Source organism: Jaculus jaculus, chromosome 2 (assembly GCF_020740685.1).
Source record: "Jaculus jaculus isolate mJacJac1 chromosome 2, mJacJac1.mat.Y.cur, whole genome shotgun sequence".
Lineage (NCBI taxonomy): Eukaryota > Metazoa > Chordata > Mammalia > Rodentia > Dipodidae > Jaculus > Jaculus jaculus.
Genome location: NC_059103.1, coordinates 25,785,039 through 25,804,277, shown reverse-complemented (window position 1 = coordinate 25,804,277; position 19,239 = coordinate 25,785,039). Strand labels below are relative to the sequence as shown.

The 19,239-nt window shown below is 43.0% G+C and overlaps 1 protein-coding gene across 23 annotated transcripts in view; it reads left to right on the top strand.

The window, feature by feature from the left end:
* Window positions 1–19,239, top strand: part of Epb41l3 (erythrocyte membrane protein band 4.1 like 3) — a 167,908-nt gene that overhangs the window by 65,292 nt on the left and 83,377 nt on the right. For all 23 annotated transcript variants that reach the window (XM_045142644.1, XM_045142646.1, XM_045142645.1 and 20 more), the window contains one exon: window positions 2,282–2,479. In XM_045142644.1, coding sequence (XP_044998579.1) covers window positions 2,282–2,479 — 198 coding nt within the window. The remainder of the gene's footprint in view (window positions 1–2,281; window positions 2,480–19,239) is intronic.

The window sequence follows — 19,239 nt, the reverse complement described above, 5'->3', positions numbered from 1 at the left end:
TGTGCTTTGCTGATGTGTCCCCAACAGCAGACAAAGCCTCACGGCCCTCAGTCCCCTCTTTCTTTTGAAGGACCAATTTTTCATGGTACTTGTCTTGTTTTCATAGTGTTCAAATCTGTATTTTTGCATGTAGAGGGAAATAATTTTCTCAACACTAATCGCTAATAAATATTGTATTAAATTGTCATGGAGGAGTTCTTGTTTAATAAGTGGACATGTAAAAATAAAATAAATAAAATAAATAAAAGTCTGGTGGCCTAGGTTCAATTCCCCAATACCCATGTAATGCCAGATGCACAAAGAGGTGCATGTATCAGGAGTTTGTTTGCAGAGGCTAGAGGACCTGGTGTTTCCATACATGAATGCATATACTCTCTCAATCTCTCCCTTCCCCCTTTTTAAAAGTTGGTTCCAAGTAAAATTTAAATTATAATGTAGCTTCCGTTGACTTTGCCTGTTATGAGATGAGAACATAAGTATGTAGAGACCTTACCTTATATGAATTATAAAGCATCTAACAAAATATATTATGGTTATTGATATATAATTCTAGAATTAATAAACTTATCTATATACTATCCAATGACAAAAATAATTTTTATGGTTTTCTTACCTTATTCAGATTAATGTTCTGATACAGAAAGAGTGACAGTCAAAACAATGGGGCCTAGTTGTCAGAGCTGTTTTTTCATACTTATTGAATCTTTCCTTCTCAGCTACTATCACATTACAAGTATGCAGGAGGGGGAGAGGATTTGTTTTCATTTTTGTTTGTTCCCTCCATCAGTCATGACAACATGTTGATAGACCCAGTACATGCAGGTCTTGCTCAGGTCATGACAGCTGCTGTGAAGTCATGAGTACAACATCCACTTTGTGTCTGGAAGACAGCCTTCCACCATACTCCCCCTCCTGTGGCCTTTACATTCCTTTCACCACTTGTTGGGCTTTTTTTTTTTTTTTTTTTTGAGATAAAATCTAGCTATATAACTCATGCTGGCCTTGAACTTGATATACTTCAAGCCTCAGTGCTGCGATAGGCCTGACAGTTATTAAGTTTTTTTTTCTTTTGGTTTGTTTTTATAAGCTAAGCAAAGTGGGCTCTTCATACTGTTAAGTACTTTTCAAGATGTTGCCTGCAGTTCTAGGGCACGGCTGGTGGAAGAAAGGACTATATTAGCAATCTCTTACATGAAAAAGAAGGTAGAAAATGCAGAGCAAGCAGAAACCTATAACTAAGATCCAAAAGAAATATTCCCAAAATGATTCTGTGGTAATGAAATGGTAGAGGCTAATGAAACAGAGAAGTTGACATGGTAAGTCAGCAAATCTACTTTTCACTCAGGAGCCAGCCCAGTTTCAGCACTAGGCTGATGGCCCACTCTGTGTTACTGTGCCTTTTTCTGTGGGCTGTTACTGACTCGTAGAAATGGTCATCTGGTCATAGGTTAAATTTGCATACCACCATCGTGGTCATTAAATAGAACAGGGGTGGAGAAAAGTGGCCAGAGAGCAGAATACAGAAAGATGCCCAAGGGGGTATCTCAAGAGACACTTTCCCTGCTACATAGGACGTCCTCTGCAGTTTTGAGGTCGGTTGGGACTAGAGAGTTGGGAGTCAAAAGCAGATTAAAGCTTCCAGATGGATGTGATCTGTTCTTATAGCAGCTCATTACAGTGGAGAGAAATAGACTTACTGGATTACTTTGTGTTGAATTTCACTGCTGTTGACTTCATTGAATTGATTTAGTGCTAAATCAAATATTTTAGCCATTGTTAAAATTACTGAAAAGATTAACATTCGAATCTGTATAAGCTTTTAAGGTTTATAAAGTAGCTTGTAAGTATACGTAGGGGTCTAGACCAGAAGGGTCTAGTGAATTAAAGTAAATTACGAAAGCAGAGTATATAAGAGACAAAGTGAATGATTTGTTGTAGAGGCCTTACTATCCAATACCTTGTTAAACAAAGTCAGGAGTGAATTTTTGTTCTTTGCTCAGTGAAATCTTGATGGAATTTGCTCACTCAGTGCTTCCCAAGTCTTGGAGTCAAACTGAAACAAGGCTCAATTGGTGAATTTAAATGGCCAGTGCTATTTAGGTGGGACTTAGCTTTATAAATATCCACGTATGCATTTCTGCCCCTCATATCCTGATTCTGTCTGACACCTCTCATGACTCCAGGACATCAGAAAGCATCCTGCTTCCCTCGTGCCACACTTGAGCATGCGGTATTTATTTCCTGTCCTGCCATGAAAAGTGCTCATCTCTGCTTTTCACAGGTCACTGACAAGGAACGGGAGTTTGCTGCTGCAGCTGCAAAACAGCTCGAGTATCAGCAATTAGAAGACGATAAACTGTCTCAGAAGTCGTCCAGCAGTAAGCTCTCCCGGTCCCCATTGAAGATCGTGAAGAAACCTAAAAGTATGCAGTGTAAGGTGATACTCCTGGATGGGTCAGAATACACCTGTGACGTGGAGGTAAGTGAATTCTGCAGTGTCTGTGCCGTAGCTATGGAGAGCAGAGTGTGGGTATAAAATGTACTCCGGAACATTGCTCAGACCTAGTAATAACCAGTCTAAACATGACATGATTTCCAATCCTAACAAAGGATTAAATGGCCATAATTAGACAGTGTCCCAAACTGTTATGGCCAAAAGTAAAATATGATCTTATGGAAACCAAAAACAGATGGAATCTCTTAACACTTTCCGTGACAGGAGCAACAACAACAACAACAAAAATAATGTAGGCTTAAAAATGAACTTTTCTTTACTCCTTTGATGCTAAACTATCATTTAAATAATTCTAACCCTTTCTATCGACAAAAATGATCTTGTCACCATATATAAATTACATTCATTGTAGCAGTTGGGTAATGTTAACTAACCACATCCTTTCTTTATGAGTATTAAAAAATATGAAAGGCTGAGAAGATGGGTCAGTGATCAAGGCTCCCGCTTGCAAAGCCTGCCAGCCAGGTTCAATTCCCAAGCTACCCATAACAGCTGCACACAAAAAGCAGCACAAACATCTGGTGTTTGTTTGCAGCAGCAAGAGGCTCTGACATGCCCATGCACGTGCACGTGTGCACATGCGCACACACACGTGCAAATAAGTAAAATAAAAATTAAACAAAAACATGTGGTAAGCATTGAGCTCCCATGTTAAAGTGTATGTTCCTCTTCATTTCTTTTTGAATATCACACTGAAACTTCTGGAACATGAGCAGAGAATGGCTTTGAGTAAGACCAAGTTGGAAGGTAGTGCACTCCAGCCTGTCTGTCAGTAGCTAGGAAGGCTCATGGTGGTTGGGTCCTCTGAGGTTCATGGACTGCTATTAGCAGGTCTGTGTGAGAGCCAAGAAAGGCTTATTTTCTTAATGGAATGCGTCTGTTTCTGAGTCAGAGAGCTCAATCTTCCTGCCTCCTTGTCCTCCAGGTAGGAGTATCAAAGTTCCTTCTAAACCAACCCTTCCCTACATGCCTCCACAGACCATCGGTCCCAGGCTGTGTGAGACAATGAGGTCCGAGGTACCAGAGGCAGAGCTTTTGTGAGTGAGCGAGCAAGTCCACACACGTCTCTATTCTCTTTCATCCCAAGACCCAGAACCAAATCAGCAGAGTTTCCATCCTTCCTATATATCTATCTCCTTTTTCTCTACGTAACAACCCACTCATCATTCAGGTTATGTTTGCCTACTGCACCCACATGTTCAGTGTTTTTCTTGGAACAGACATGCAAGTTCATTTCATACTGTTAGTGTTATTCAGAGAGTATAAAGTGTGGGTTACTAAATTATTACATATTGCAGGAACATAGAAAAAAATGAATGAATTCTTACTTCAAAAGTTAATTATCGGGCTGGAGAGATGGCTTAGCAATGAAGCGCTTACTTGTGAAGCCTGAGGGCCCCGGTTCAAGGCTCAATTCCCCAGGACCCCCGTTAGCCAGATGCACAAGGGGGCACATGCATCCGGAGTTTGTTTGCAGTGGCTGGAGGCCCTAGTGTGCCCATTCTTTCTATCTGCCTTTTTCTCTCTCTGTCTGTTGCTCTCAAATAAATGAATAAAAATAAAAACAAAAAAAATACTTTTTTTAAAGTCAATCTATCATGTGCTGATGTGTATACAATTTAGTGAGTCAGTAGCTTTGCCAATAGTGATGGGCTGCCATAAAAGGCATTCTGAGAATCCAAAAAGTTTGTCATTTACCAATCCATTTCTTTGCTGGCTCTGATTTTGCATAGTTGCTTTAATCAATGTGTCCAGTTGCTGATGTAGCTGTTAATTCTCAAAGTGAGAGGATTCTAATGGTAAATTTATACCTGAGTTTTATTGTAGAATTACAGAAGTTTTGTAACTATATAAGAGACTGTATTTTTTGTAATGCAGATTTGTTTTCTTGAAAAACTGATTTAAGTAAAATGAACCTGGTTTGCTTCTGACTGATGAGTGCACTGTGTCTCCTAATAACTGTCAATTCAATATTGGCCATGTCTTATAAGAAGATGGTTCTAAACTAGTCTGGCTTGCTTTCGGAAAAGTAAATCAGATTTGATATCAGTCTTGATACCACAATTCACAGTCTGCTGCTTGGTTAAAACATTTGAACCACTGCATGGTGTGTATTGTCTTGTGTTCCAGCCAAGCCCCTGCACGTATGTTGGTCTACTGCAAGGCAGTGGTGGAGCATTTAGGGATTGTCAAAAGGGTCTTGCCAGCTTTCTTTCCCCATGTGAACCTTCAGAGTAGTTAGCTTCTCAATATCAGCAGCTCATCACTGAGCATAAGAAAGTAAGTGTGGAACCCATGCACATTCACACTGGCCTTATATCCCAAGGGATAATGCTAGTGTCACACTAAGAGGAGAACTGAACTCAGGTTGGGACAAATCAGATACAGATTTTGAAGGGCAGCAGACATCAATAACACAATAAAAGCCCAGACTACTAGTTAGTTAGGTTCTGTCTAGAAACCTTATGATTAAATGGACACCCCAACACAAGACTGTGTAGTTTCCCTCCAGGGCGGGCATCAAACCTGGAGTAAGCACAGGTTGACTCCAAGCATTTCTTTTGACCATCTGGAGATGCTTATAAAGAACCAAGCTTGCCAGGCGTGGTGGTACACACCTTTAATCCCAGCACACGGGAGGCAGATGTAGGTGGATCGCCATGAGTTCAAGGCCACCCTGAGACCCCATAATGAAATCCAGGTCAGTCTGGGCTAGAGTGAGACCCTACCTTGAAAAACCAAAAAAAAAAAAAAAAAAAAAAAAGGAACCAAGCTGGGGGCTAGTGAGAGAGCTTAATATTTAAGGTGCATGAAGCCTAAGGACCCAGGTTCAATTCTCCAGATCCCACATAAACTAGATGCAAAGAAACACCAAGCTGGGTCAGAAAGTTGAAGGAGCTATGTCTTAGGAGTTCTTTTGTTGTCTTTGAACTATCAATCAGGAAAAGACATTTCAAAATCTCCAGAGGATCTGTGTTTGTCGTTACTTGATAAAATTTGCCATTACCTTCTCATTGTCGGGACAAACACCTGACCAAAAGCAGCTTTTGGGAGGCTTACAGTTTTGTCGTGGTGGAGAAAGTATGGCAGAGCAGGGGCTGCATGTCACGTCATGTCACATCAGCTGGGAGGTTAGCAGCAACAGTAAGCAAGCTATACATACTAATAAACTGGACTAATAAACCTTGAGGTCTTACCTCCAGCAACAAACCTTCACCAGCTGTGGAGTTTGAACATGAGACTTTGGGGGACATTTCACAATTCAAACCACCACCTCATCAAAGTTGTGCTCCCATATCAGGATCTCAACTTTCTAGAATATGTTTGGAAAAATCAAATTTTCAGTGCCTTAATCCCCAACTTATACAGGTTATGTGAGTGATACTCTCTCCAGTCCCTATGGAAGTTCTGGGCTGGATGACAGAATTGCCTTAATTCAAAAAATAAATGCTTAGAATACTTACTGCCTTTCTTGAATTACAAGAAGCAAGTGTTAGGTACCTACTATGTCTTTTTCAAATACTACACAAATGTTACTCATTCAAGAGAAGCACGAAGCACAGAGATTTTGATTGAATATAACTTGAAATTTCCGCTTCCTCTGAACATTGCCACTCTAGGTAGATCTGTGCTCAACTGAGTGGCATACCGTAGCAAACATCTGTCATGTGCTTTAACTGAAAGGAGCCTTAACCAGGAGCAGCAGCAGCAGCCATTTCCTGCTTAAAAAAAAAAAAAAAAAAAAAAAAACACGCCTCTGGGGATTCCAGAGGATGGAAGGGCAACTGTTCTCTTGGGATGGCTCTGAGGGACAACCATAGAATCACTGCATACAAGGACCATTAACATACCATGTTTCATTTACCTGATGCTAAATCTTCCCAAGGTGTTGAGATTGTCCTCATTAAAACTTGATGCAGACAGACTCTTTTACTGAAGCCTATTCTTCTGGTATATTCATTGTTTAAAAGTAATAAACTTTTCAAGAGTCCATCACGAGTGTTGGCGTGGTGTATGAAAAATGCTGAAGAGTATTAAAATTGAAGTGTGAGTGTAAAAGTCGAGAAATGGAAACAGTCAAACCCTCTGGGATATATAGCTATATTATAGGTTATGATTGGGAAGCAGAGTGACTGGAACGCGAGTGCCTGGGGGCATTAGTGATGGAAGTTATATAAGGCAGAATTTGCCCAGAAATTCTCTCTGCATTTACCCCCAGGTTTCATCGTGTCGTAAGGATGATTTCCTTTCTAAATCTGAAGGTTCTAATATTGTGATGCCAAAACTCCAGGCGTGCTTCTTGTAATTTTCCCTTAATGCCTCCTGTTACCAACTTCCACTCAGTGTTGCTGGTCTGAGGAGATGAGCTGTGTCACTGTGCGTCCAGACCCATGTAAAACTGCCATTGTCTTTACCTAGTCCAGAGGATAATGTCTCGCTTATATTTGTGCTCTTACCGTAAGCTTTTGTTCACACACTCACATGTATGATTTTTGCGGTTAGTGAATTAAAATTTTAGGGGGCTGGAGAGATTGTTCAGTGGTTAGGTCACTTGCCTGCAAAGCCTAATGACTGGGGTTCGATTACCCAGTACACTCAAAAAGCCAAAAGCACAAAGTGATACATGCACCTGGAGTTTCTTTGCAGCAGCTGGAGGCCCTGGTGCACCCATTCTCTCTGTCTCTCTTTCCTCTCTTATGTCTCTCTCTGCTTACTAGTAAGTAAATAATTTTTTAATTAGGTTTTACATATACCATACTCATTTAGAATTCATCTCTTTCACTGTCTTCCAAGTTTATGGCTGAGATCAGTCACATATGCCCTGGAAAAGAAAAAAGTCCTTTGAGGTGAGTTATTCTGTTGGTGGCCTTATTACCAGAGCCCACATGAGATGGTGACAGGCCCTGGCAGTTGCCTTGGACTCCTGGCCCTGAATGTGAATGGGATGTTGTATCCCGCTGGTTTCTACCAGAAGGTCGAGCGGTGGCTTTTCCTCATTCCCCAGAGCACATCTTGGGGAAGACTGTATCCCAGCAGGCATACCGGCTTCTGTGGTGCCATTCCTAGGAGTCAGACCCTGATCATGTCTTCCTGCCTGCCTGCAAACCACTGTGTTCACATTGTAGGTGCCAGGCACACTTGCTGCCGGATGATCCCTCTTCTAGTGCTCCCAGTGGGAAGCCCAGGCCTCGCTTTGTCTGCAGCAGCCCTGAGGAGGAAAATAAGTTTCTCCTTTATTCTCAGACGACATCTCATCACTTTGCTCAGGAAGGTCTTCCTAGAAATGTAAGAACCTGGTGGTCTTTCAGCTGACTCAGAGGGTTCATTCTGTATCATCAAAATATCCCAAGTGTGCTGCAGGGGAAAGAACCAATCAGATTTGCCTCCAGGTTAGACTTGGAGAAATTGTAGAAAGAAAACGAGGGAGAAATATCTGCTTTAGCAATTGTGTATCAAGAAGAAAAAGAATTTTGTTTTTTGACACATATCTGATATGTATGTATGTATGTGTATGTGTACGTGTGTATCTCTGTGCACGTGTGTGTGAACTGTGTAGAGGCCAGAGGTTGAAGTCTACTGTATTCCTTCGTCACACTCCACCTTATTCTTTGAGATCGAGTCTCTTGCTGAACCTGGAGCTCACTGATTCAGCTAGACTAGCTGGGCAGTGAGCCTCAGACGCCCTGTCTTCACCTCCCTGTCTCTGGGATATCAGGCATGTACCATTCTTACCATGACTAGCATTTACGTGGGCACAGGGAATTCAAACTCAGGTTCTCATGCTCATGTGCCATCTTGCCCCAACCCCAAGCACCAGATATTTTTATTATCTATTTGAGTGAGAGAGAAAGAGGCAGGGAGGGAGAGAGAGAGAGAGAGAGAGAATAGGCATGCCAGAGACTCCAGCCACTGCAAACGTACTCCAGACACATGTGGCACCTTGTGCATCTGGTTTATGTGGGTCCTAGGGAATCAAACCTGGGTCCTTTGGCTTTGCAAGCAGGTGTCTTAACCATTGAGCAATCTCCCCAGCCCAAGAACTAGATTTTTGATTATCTACTCTATAGTCATTTTTCCCCCTAAAACTTTGGCTATATACTGTTTTAGTTAACTTCGTGTTGCTGGGACAAAAACACCCAGCCAAAAGCAGCCAATCAGAGAAAATGATTTATTTTGGCTTACTGTCTTGAAGGGAAGTTTTATGATGACCAGGGAAAGCAATGGCATGAGCAAGGGTTAGACATCACTTCTTTCTACAGCTGGTAGCACAAGAGTGAGCTGAGCTCCGGCAAGGGGAAATTGACCATAACACCCCAAAGTCCACCCACAGACACATATCTCCACCAGTTGCCACCAGCTGGGAAGAAGCATTCAAAACACATGAGTTGGCATGTGACATCTGATTCACACTACCACATACACATGTGCACACTCACATACATGCATACCACACACAGAGTTTGGAAAAAGAAGGGGAGACTACCAAAATATCCTGTCTCTACATCTTACTATCTCTTCTTTTTGTCCCCTTCTTATGGCTGGAAGATACGTTCAATGAACAGCAAAGTGAGTTTCTTCTCTTAGTAAACTTGAAGCCCACAGCAGAGTCATTTGACCTTCCTTGGAGCAAAAGAGCTCTGTTGTTCCAAGAACAGTCTACTCCAAAGAGGTAGTGGTGAAGTCAGAGAAGAGAATTTCATTCTCCAATATCTCCTCAAGCTCATTTCTGAAAATGACCAGAGCTCTGGCATGGGTTTCCCTGAGCCCTGATGCATGGAGTACTACGTGAAACTGAGAGCTTGGAAAATGGGCTTTCTGTTTTCGTTGAGAAGAGGAAAAAAAATAGAAATAGTACAGAAACTCCTCAGGGGATGGAGGAGCAGGGTTCAAGGTGCTGCTCAGCCCTTTGCCTCTGTGTGGAAAGATGTCATGTGAGTTGTCATTATCACTCAGAAACGCCCATGAAAAGAATGGGGAGATGGCTCAGTGGACAGGAGCACTTGCTGCCCAAGCATAATGATCTGAGTTTGAGTCCCAGGACACACTTAAAAAGCTGGGCATGGTCAAGCTTGCTTTTCACCATAGCACTGAGGGGGATATGAGACAGAAAGATCCCCGGGTCAGCATGTCTAACCAAACAATGAGAGCTCCAGGTTCAGTCAGAGACTGTCTTAAAGATACAAGATGGAAGAGAGAGGGGAGGAAGACTCAACACCTTCCCCTGCTTCTGCATGCCTATGCACGGGGCACACACATTTGCACACATCTGCATATGCCACATGCACACACATACTGTGCATCCAAAAATTTTTTTAAAACTCCCACTAAAACTAGGGGACCTGGTGATCCCTTCCAAAATGAACCATTTTGATGATGGCATGATCCCTTCTCAATTTCCTGATCAATAATTACAGCATTTCCCTGCAAAAGGCAGGTTATAATTTTCAAGATTGTGCCTCATCTCCTCTTAGCATTCCAAATCAATTTTCTTTCTTTTCACGGAAGCTCTCTTGCCCCTTTCAGGAAATGTAGGAAATAGCCTTTTAGCATCAGCTACACAATTAAGACTTTTTTTTTTATATAGATGGAAAATTACTCAGAAGGATTTCTTGTGGTCTTTTCAGTTTCGTATTCTCCTATTATATTAATCCACGTCACAGAGAGAAGTAAGAGAAGTATCTTTTGACCTTGACTCCAAATTATGATGAGTCACATAAACAAGACCTGGGACCACAGGCTCTCGTTCTGTTAGAACCATCATGTCATAGTCAGCTCTGTCCTCTGGGATGAATCTCCAGACCAGGCACAGTTTATGGGAGGAATGGGATTTATTTCAGGCTTACAGATCTAGGGGAAGTTCCCTAATGGTAGAAGATGCTCCCTTTACAAAATCCACTCAGAAAGAAAAGCCACCATCAACACCACAAGGGGGGAGGGGACAAACAACAACAATAAACAAAACTGGCAGTGAAACAGCAGGCAACCCAGGCCAAACTAATTCTGCATATCTTAGGCTGGAATTCATATCCACCAGCAGTAACGTCTTGGGGCTGGACTCCAGGGTCTGTCCACAGTGTCACCTCTTCCAGCCAGGTGGCTGGAAATCCAAGTTGCTGCTTTAATAAAACGTTTGAAAGCCGGGTGTGGTGGCGCGTGCCTTTATTCCCAGCACTCGGGAGGCAGTGGTAGGAGGATCGCCATGAGTTCAAGGTCAGCCTGAGCTAGAGTGAGACCCTACCTTGAAAAACAAACAAAAAAAATTTTTTTTTTTAGTCTATTGCGTGACATAAATTCTAACTACCACAGGTAGGTTCTCAGGTTTTTCAAGTTGGAGGCGAAAACAGTCTGTAACCCCATGTCTTAGAGTTTGTATGTTGTTCATTTTCTACAAAATGCACACACAGGTTCAGGGAAGTCTGGGGATAGAGTGTGCTGGTGAAGGCCTGGACTAGAGTTGGTAAAATATTTACAGACAGCTAGCATTCACCCAGCTCCTGGCACGTTAGACTTGCTGATTCCAGCTTCATTGGGAATCACACGTTGGCAGTAATTAGTTTCAGCATTTGGCTGACTCTCCTACATTACGGTCTATCCAGCATCTGATTGGCAGGTTGGGAGAGAGAATTCTTTCTTTTAGCTTTTTCACAAAAGATATATGAAGCTGTTGATTTGAAAAAAACAATTTTTTTTAACTTGCCATTGATAACTTCCATAAAATAATGTATCACAATTATAACTTGCCACCACCCTCTCTTCCCCACCCTCCCAAATCGCTCTTCCACTGAATGCCTTCTTTCTAGCTAGTCCCTGTTCTGTTTGATGTTATTTGTTCCCTACTATGCAACTTTTGTGCACGGTGGCATCAGCCGCTGTGAAGTCATGAATATCAAGGCCACTTTGTAAGCACTCTTCCTCCTCCTCCTTTGGCTCTTATATTCTTTCCACCACCTCTTCCACGATGGTCCCTGAGCCTTGGTGGGTATGACAGAGATATCTCACCATGTGCTAAACACTCCCTTGTCCCTTCTCAGCACTTTGGTGGGTTCTGAGTCACCTCAGTGGTCACCCCATCTGAAAAGAGAAGCTTCTCTAACCAAAAGTGAGAGTAGCATTTATATATGTGTATTAACTTAAATGTCTACAGGACAGTTTGGTGGATATAATATAGTCATTTAGTCAGAAAACAGCAGTAGTTGCCCCCCACCAAGAGGGAACCACCCCAGCCTTGGGCTTAAATCAAATAACGAAATTTGCAAGAAAATGGGTAGGCTTGGAAAAAGTTATATTAAGTGAGGCTACACAGGCTCAGAAAGACAATCACGAACTGAAAAAAAAATATCCACAGGACATGTTGAAATGCATATAGGAGTACCTTTTGACCTTACTACTCCTGAGATCTTATTAATCTTTAGATGACAAAGGGAAAAATCCCTCAATATTTCAGTCCAGTGTCATTTGCTGTTTGGATATTGCAATGAAATCATTCAGTGAGAGACAGAAAAAAAAAGAAAATGTAAGAGAGGAAAAAGCTCTTGTAAAATGTTATATAATAAAATTTAGTAGGATTTCCTTCTTTTTTTAGTAAATTTATTTGTAAATGCATATGTTTTAGTTAATATTAACTGGTAATAAATAAATAAATAAATATCCAGTGTGGGCTCATATTTCAAGGCCAACGGTGTATTAAGTTTTGAAGATAACGTTTATTTAGGGCCACTTGTACATGAAGAAAGGATTGATAACAATTCTTAGCAAGGTTTTTATTCATAGGATATATAGTTAGATGAACATGCTGAGAGCCACTAGTATGAGGCCCTCCAATAAACAAGAGGCCACTTAACACTGTGAAATTAATTTGACAAGCACGTATTTTCTTAAAGAGCTGGAGACTTCTGAAAAGAAACTTATTCTGTCCATTATATAATGCTCAATATATCTAGGGTTCCTTACGACAGAATAGTGGCCAAAGTAAACCCTAAATTTCCTTTTAATCTGTACATCAACCATAGAACTAACACTTAGTATGTCGCTTCTGAGATCAATGCCTTAAAAGGATCACTCACAGATAGGCTTAAAAAAAATGTTTATGTGGCTGGAAAGATGGCTTAGTGGTTAAGGTGCTTGCTGGCAAAGCCTGTGGATTCAGGTTTGACTCCCCAGAACCCACATAAGCCAGATATACAAAGTAACACATGTGCACACGGTGGCACACTTGTTTGGAGTTTGTTTGCAGTGGCTAAGGCTCTGGCATGCCCATTTTCTCTTTCTCTCTGTCTGCCTCTTTCTCTCTCTCAAATTAATAAATAAAATTTTTAAAAGAATATGCATAAATTACAATATTGTATAGAGTGGTGGATTTTTTTTAGCATAAGTGGAAACATGGGCTGGAGAGATGGCTCCATGATTAAGTGTGCTTCCTGCACAAGCATGAGGGCCTGGTACCTGCTCCCAGAATCTGGCAGATTGGAATGGCTGGCCTGGGGAGCCCCGGAGAACTGTGTTTCTTGCACCATCATGGTGAACCTACGTGACTAGATGGAGGATGCAGTTCAGCTCAGGGCTGCAGTGTCAGAAACCAGCAGGTGTGGAATAAGCCAGAACATGTTTTACGCATAATTACACACACACCATCCCGGCTCTCAGTGCTGATTCACATTTTATGGCAGGCAAGAAAGTGCAGTGTCCCTTGGCTTCACTAATGAACTCCTCAAATGACAGGAAAGTCTGCTGAAGAAGAGATGTGCAGCCACCCGGTTTGTCCTTCACCCTGCATCTCTTCCAAAGCCAGTGTTAGAATGCTCTTGTCTGCAGGGTCTCAGCTTCGTATGTCTCCTGATGCTTTGCTCCCTTCCCCCGCGTCAGGAAAGACTTCCCCAGTGGACGGTATGATTTCAGGAGTCTTGAAATTTGCAGGTCATTCTATGTCTGCACATCTGGGGCCGTAAAGACTGACTCCCTTTCCACCTCTTGTCACATGACGAGTTTTGTGTTAAGCTGGATTTTCATAAAATACTGAGATGTACAATAGAAGCGGCTGGGGAAAGAGACAAGATGAAAAGCAGCCCAGCTCACTTCTGCTTCGTGCTGAGACAGGTTCTCTGCTGTCATCTGGGGTGCTTTCTCTTGCCCCAAGAAGCTAGGTGTGGCTGTCTGAGGGATATTACCTGTTTTTTTTTGTTTTTTTTTCCCCATATCATTTTAGGTTTAGTCTTTGATACAGGCTGACGGATGGATCTTTATCTGGCTATAAATACTGTCTTGGGAGGAAAGATTCCTCAACAGTGCTTCAGATTGTTAAACATAATAAACGGGCCTCTAGCCACCCTTGGCAGGTGGATATTAATTATTAGAAAAAGCTGGCTGTCTAACCCTGCGTTGGTAATTGAGATAACAACATTAAGTTGCATTTGCATACATTTTAAAAATGTTTTTTGCTTCCATGTGTGCATGTATAATGCAGCATGTTAGTGCATTGGGGTGTGGGGGTTGGGGGTGCATGCACCCTTGTAGTACCCCATGCTCTTGTCTGAGGTGGGGATTGCTCTCCTGTGGTGGTTGGAGTGGAAAGGTACGTGGCCCACTTCATTGTCTTCCACCTGGTCTAATTTTGAGCTGGAGTCTCTCTCTCTCTCTCTCTCTCTCTCTCTCTCTCTCTCTCTCTCTCTCTCTCTCTCTCTCGCTCTCATTCCTGTTTTTAAAACTTGCATAGCTCTGTCAATTCTGGGGTCTCTGTTCCCCTGCAAGACTGAGGGAACAGGCATGTGTGGCCATGCCCAGCTGTTTTCATGAGATCTGGGGATTTGAACTCAGGCAGTCTCGGGCCCTCTGAGTCCTTCACGCTTGCCCAGAAAGTGCACTTAACTGCTGAGCCATCTCTCCAACCCCACTTGCATATTTAGAATTTTTGCAAAAATATTTCATAGTTCAGATTGTATACATGGCATTTTCATGATGCTGCTCAGAATAAATGGGATGGAGTAAGTGGTATAAGGAGCAAGCACTGAGGACATGTGGAACACCAGAGGCATGGAGGCTAGAGGGACAGACCAGGGGACCATGAAGAAGGTTCCAGTTTGGTGTGTTAGTAGGATTCCGTATTGTTACATATTGCGTTTTTCTATTTAAAAGAAATGCCCATAGCCACTACAGCTTCAAAAAGAATATACCTGTCTCACATCTGTCATGGGTTACGAGCCCGCATGCCTGCATGTTTTAGCTCGCCCTGTACTCCGCTTCTCCTAAAGCAGAAATCAGGTTATTTACTGATTGGGTCCTCATCCAGAGGCTGGATTGAGAAACATCCAACCTCATGTTGTAACTTGGGGCTTGAGGACAGACTTCATTTTCTTATTGTAGAGACTGAGATCCCCACTCCCTCACTGGATGTTGCCTGAGAACCCCTTTCCACTTCAGAGTCTACTTTGGTGTGCTTTCCCTGAGGCAGGAACCTTGATCTGTCTCACTTGAGAATCTTTTTTGATTCCCCTTCTTCACATAGCTGAAGAAAATGCCTAATTTTTACAGAGCTTCTATGATCAGGACAGGCCCACCTGGTTAATAGCCTTGCCTAAGGCCTACTGTGCTTCCAACATACTGTTGGAGTTGCTTCCTCATTGTTGGGAAAAACACCTCGAACAAAAGCAGCTTATGGAAGGGAAAGATTTGTTTCAGCTTTCAGTTTCAAGGAGAGGAGCAAGCACTGAGAAGTTCTCATCATGATGGGGAAAGCATGGCATGAGCCGGAGGCTGGCTCACATCACAGAGCAGCAGGTCACACGTAGTCCAAGTAACTGGACTTGGAGCTGAGCTGTACCATCCCAAAGTCTGTCCTCAGCAGCACACCTCCTCTAGCAGGGCTCCATCTCCCAAAAGTCCCACAACATTCCCAAATTGCCACCCGTTGGTGACCAAGTATTCAAAACACATGAGGCAGCCGTTGAAGGACATTTCATTCAAACCACCACACATGCTCTCACCAGGGGAGTAGGATCTGTTTCACTCACAGTCTTGAGCATTATGTGTAGTGTGTACACCTAGGAGGCAGGCAGTCTCAGGGCTATCTAGAGTTCTTTCTGCCCATTGAAATTGGGATGTGTCCTTCTGAGGGCTTTACTTAAGGCTACTATTTAACTCATTGGTATTTTAAAAGTTTCTATGAAACAGTAATTGAAGGGAAAGAGAACAGTAAGAGAAACACTGGGCAGCTCAATTACAGTGAACTGAGCAAGAGAGATGCTGAGCAGGAAGAAGGCAGTGGCAGTGGGTAGAGGGGGTGTTGCAGTCAGGTTCGCGTTGCTGGTAGAAATCACCCAACCAAGAGCAGCTTGTGGGAAGAAAAGAGGCATATTTTGGCTTACAGGCTTGAGGGGAAGCTCCACGATGGCAGGAGAAAACGATGGCATGAGCAAAGGGTGGACATAGCATGGCCAACATAAGGTGGACACTAGCAACAGGACAGTGTGCCAAACACTGGCATGGGGAAACTGGCTATAACACCATAAGCCCGCCCCCAAAAATACACTCCCCCCAGGAGGCTTTAATTCCCAAATCTCCCTCAGCTGGGAACCTAGCATTCAGAACACTTAAGTTTATGGGGGACACTTGAAACAAACTACCACATTCCAGCCTGGCCCCCATAAACTATTAACCATCCATGATGTAAAATGCAATGCATTCATCTAACTTTAAAAGTCCCCATAGTTTTTATCAATTCCAGTGATGCTCATACATCCCCATAGTCCAAGATCTTTTAACTAAGCCATAATACCAAAAAATAACCTCAAAAAACCCAGAATGGCACAGAATAAAGATTCACACTGCAGAAGATGGCATTGGGCATAGCAAAGAAACATTCAGCCAATACAAGATTTAAAACAACCAAGGCAAACATCAAATTCTGTAGCTTCAAGTCCAACAACTCTAGCCAGTGACAAGTCTCCAAATCTGATCATTCTAACCAGCAACAAGTCTCTGGCATTCCAATTCCACCCTTACAGCTCGGCTACTCACAGTCCTGGAAAACTTCATTGGGGCCAGCAGCTTTCCTAAGCAGCCATCCCATGGTCCCGGCATCTCCACTGGGTCTCCACTGCAACCCACTGTTCATCCTTATGGCTCCATGGGGTCTCTATATAGGCATCCAGCAAACCTGTTTTATACTGCTCATGGCCATTTCCAAAACACAAGACTGTGTTGCAAACTCAATGACCCTCTTTGCAGCTTTTCTTATACTCCACGATACCAGGTACGGTGCCAGTTTGTTAATCCTGGGCGGGGGGGAGGGGGGGGGAATAAAGTAGACTTTGAAGAACAGGATATTCCTTCGGCATTCAGGCCCCTTCAAAAGAGTCTACATTCCTCCTGTTGCCCCAGTGCAGGTCAGCTGGCCCAATCTCAAGGTTGTAATCTCTCAAACAATTTGCAGGTGAATGGGCAGCAGTTTAGGCCCAAAGATTTAATTGTTTTCTGTGCCACATCCTTCTGCTCACACCAGTTCATTTGTATGCAAAGCAACCCTGCTGAACTTCTCAGGACATGGGCATAACAGCAAGCCTCTCACACAAACTGCCAGCCCAGTTCAAGCAATGCTCTTTCTCACCCTCATAAGCCAAACCTCACAGTCCATAGTTCTTACTGTATTCAGGTCTTTCAACTCTGACCAGAATAGTCTATCAAGCTGTACTTACAGCATTGCAAGGCATCTCTTCGGCAAAGGTTTCAAAAGGGAGGGTAATGTGGAAGGTCATATGATCAAAATGCAATGTATGTATAAAAAGTTAAATTAAAAAATAAAAATATATTTGGCATTTTTTAAAAAATTTTTATTTATTTATTTGAGAAAGACAGATAGAGGGAGAGAGAGAGAATGGGTGCGCCAGGGCTTCCAGCCTCTGCAAACGAACTCCAGATGTGTGCACCCCCTTGTGCATCTGACTAACGTGGGACCTGGGGAACCGAGCCTCGAACTGGGGTCCTTAGTCTTCACAGGCAAGTGCTTAACCGCTAAGCCATCTCTCCAACCCTTGGCATTTTTTTTGAGACAGGGTCTCACTGTATAACTCAGGCTGTGGGAGTTTGATTCAGGTGTCCCCATAAACTTAGGTATTCTGAATGCTCGGTTCCCAGCTGGTGGAGATTTGGGAATTAATGCCTCCTGGAGGAAGTGTATTGTCAGGGGTGGGCTTATGGGTATTAAATATAGCCAGTGTCTGACACACTCTCCTGTTGCTGTTGTCTACCTGATATTGGCCAGGGGTTGATGGCCACCCTCTGTTCTTGCCATCGTTTTCCCCTGCCATCATGGAGCTTCCCTTTCGAGCCTGTAAGCCAAAATAAACCCTTTTATTCCCAAAGCTGCTTTTGGTTTGGTGATTTCTACCAGCAATGTTAACCTGACTGCAACACAGGCTGACCTTAAACTCACTAGGTAGCCCAGGCTAGGCTCAAACGTGCAGCTGTTCTCTTGCCTTGGCCTCCTGAGTACTGAGGGTATAGGCTTGCACCATGCTTGGTTTTACTTGACACAAGTACTTTCTAATCTCTGTTTACTTAACCTTACCTACAAAATGCAGCTTTATCTTTATGAGATCACTTTTACCAGCGCAGTAAATTTTATGAGATCACTTTCCCAGTGGACTTTGATTACGACCTGAAAAGCACAGTTGCCGCACCTATGGGTGGAGTTTGAAGCCATGTTTTACTGTGATTGCAAAGAGGGGAAATCAAAGCTCCAGCCTTGGCCCTGTAGCATTTGTTATTGGAGTTGTACCATCCTCCCCACAACAGCTCGTTACAGTTAGGGCGGGGCACTGCTGTTGCAGCCTGGAATCAGGCATGCCTGAATGCGATCCTGCTTTTACCTCTGATTCCTCGACCATAAGGTGAGCCGACCCCGGAACAGGGCTGTTGCAGTCAGGTTTGCATTGCTGTAGAAATCACCCAACCAAGAGCAGCTTGTGGGGAAAAGAAGGGTTTATCTTGGCTTACAGCCTCAAGGGGAAGTTTCATCATGGCAGGGGAAAATGATGGCATAAGCAGAGGGTAGACATCATCCCTTGGCCAATATCAGGTGGACAATAGCAACAGGATTGTGTGCCAAACACTGGAAAGAGGAAACTGGCTATAACACCCATAAGCCCACCCCCAACAATACACTGCCTCCAGGAGGCATTGATTCCCAAATCTCCATCAGCTGGGAATCTAGCGTTCAGAACACCTAAGTTTATTGGGGGACACTTGAATCAAACCACCACAGGAGGAAGAAGGGATTACAATGGACTGTCCTGGAAATGGGTAACGTTGGCCAATGGGGTACATGGGGGTCCGGTGGGATGGTAATAAAATACAGTAACTGGCAATGACTTCTGTTATGGTATATTTTCTGCATCTGTAATAAAATATCTGAGACCTGGGTATTGTGGTTTGAATGCAAAATGTCCCCAGTAAACTCATCTGTTTGAACACCCTCACAAGGGCCACACCCTCAACTTCAGTGAATCCCAGTTACCTCCCAAAGATCCCATCTCCAAATACCATTAGCACATGAATTTAGGGATTATATTCTCCCATGATAGATGCAGTTTAGGGAACACATTCAAATCATCTCAACTTCCACATTTCTGGATTGGTTGACTGTCTAGACATTAGTATTCCTCCTAGATTTGGAATATAGGGCAAAAGGTTTATGGACCAAGAGAATAATTTACTTCTGGGTGTCTCCAACC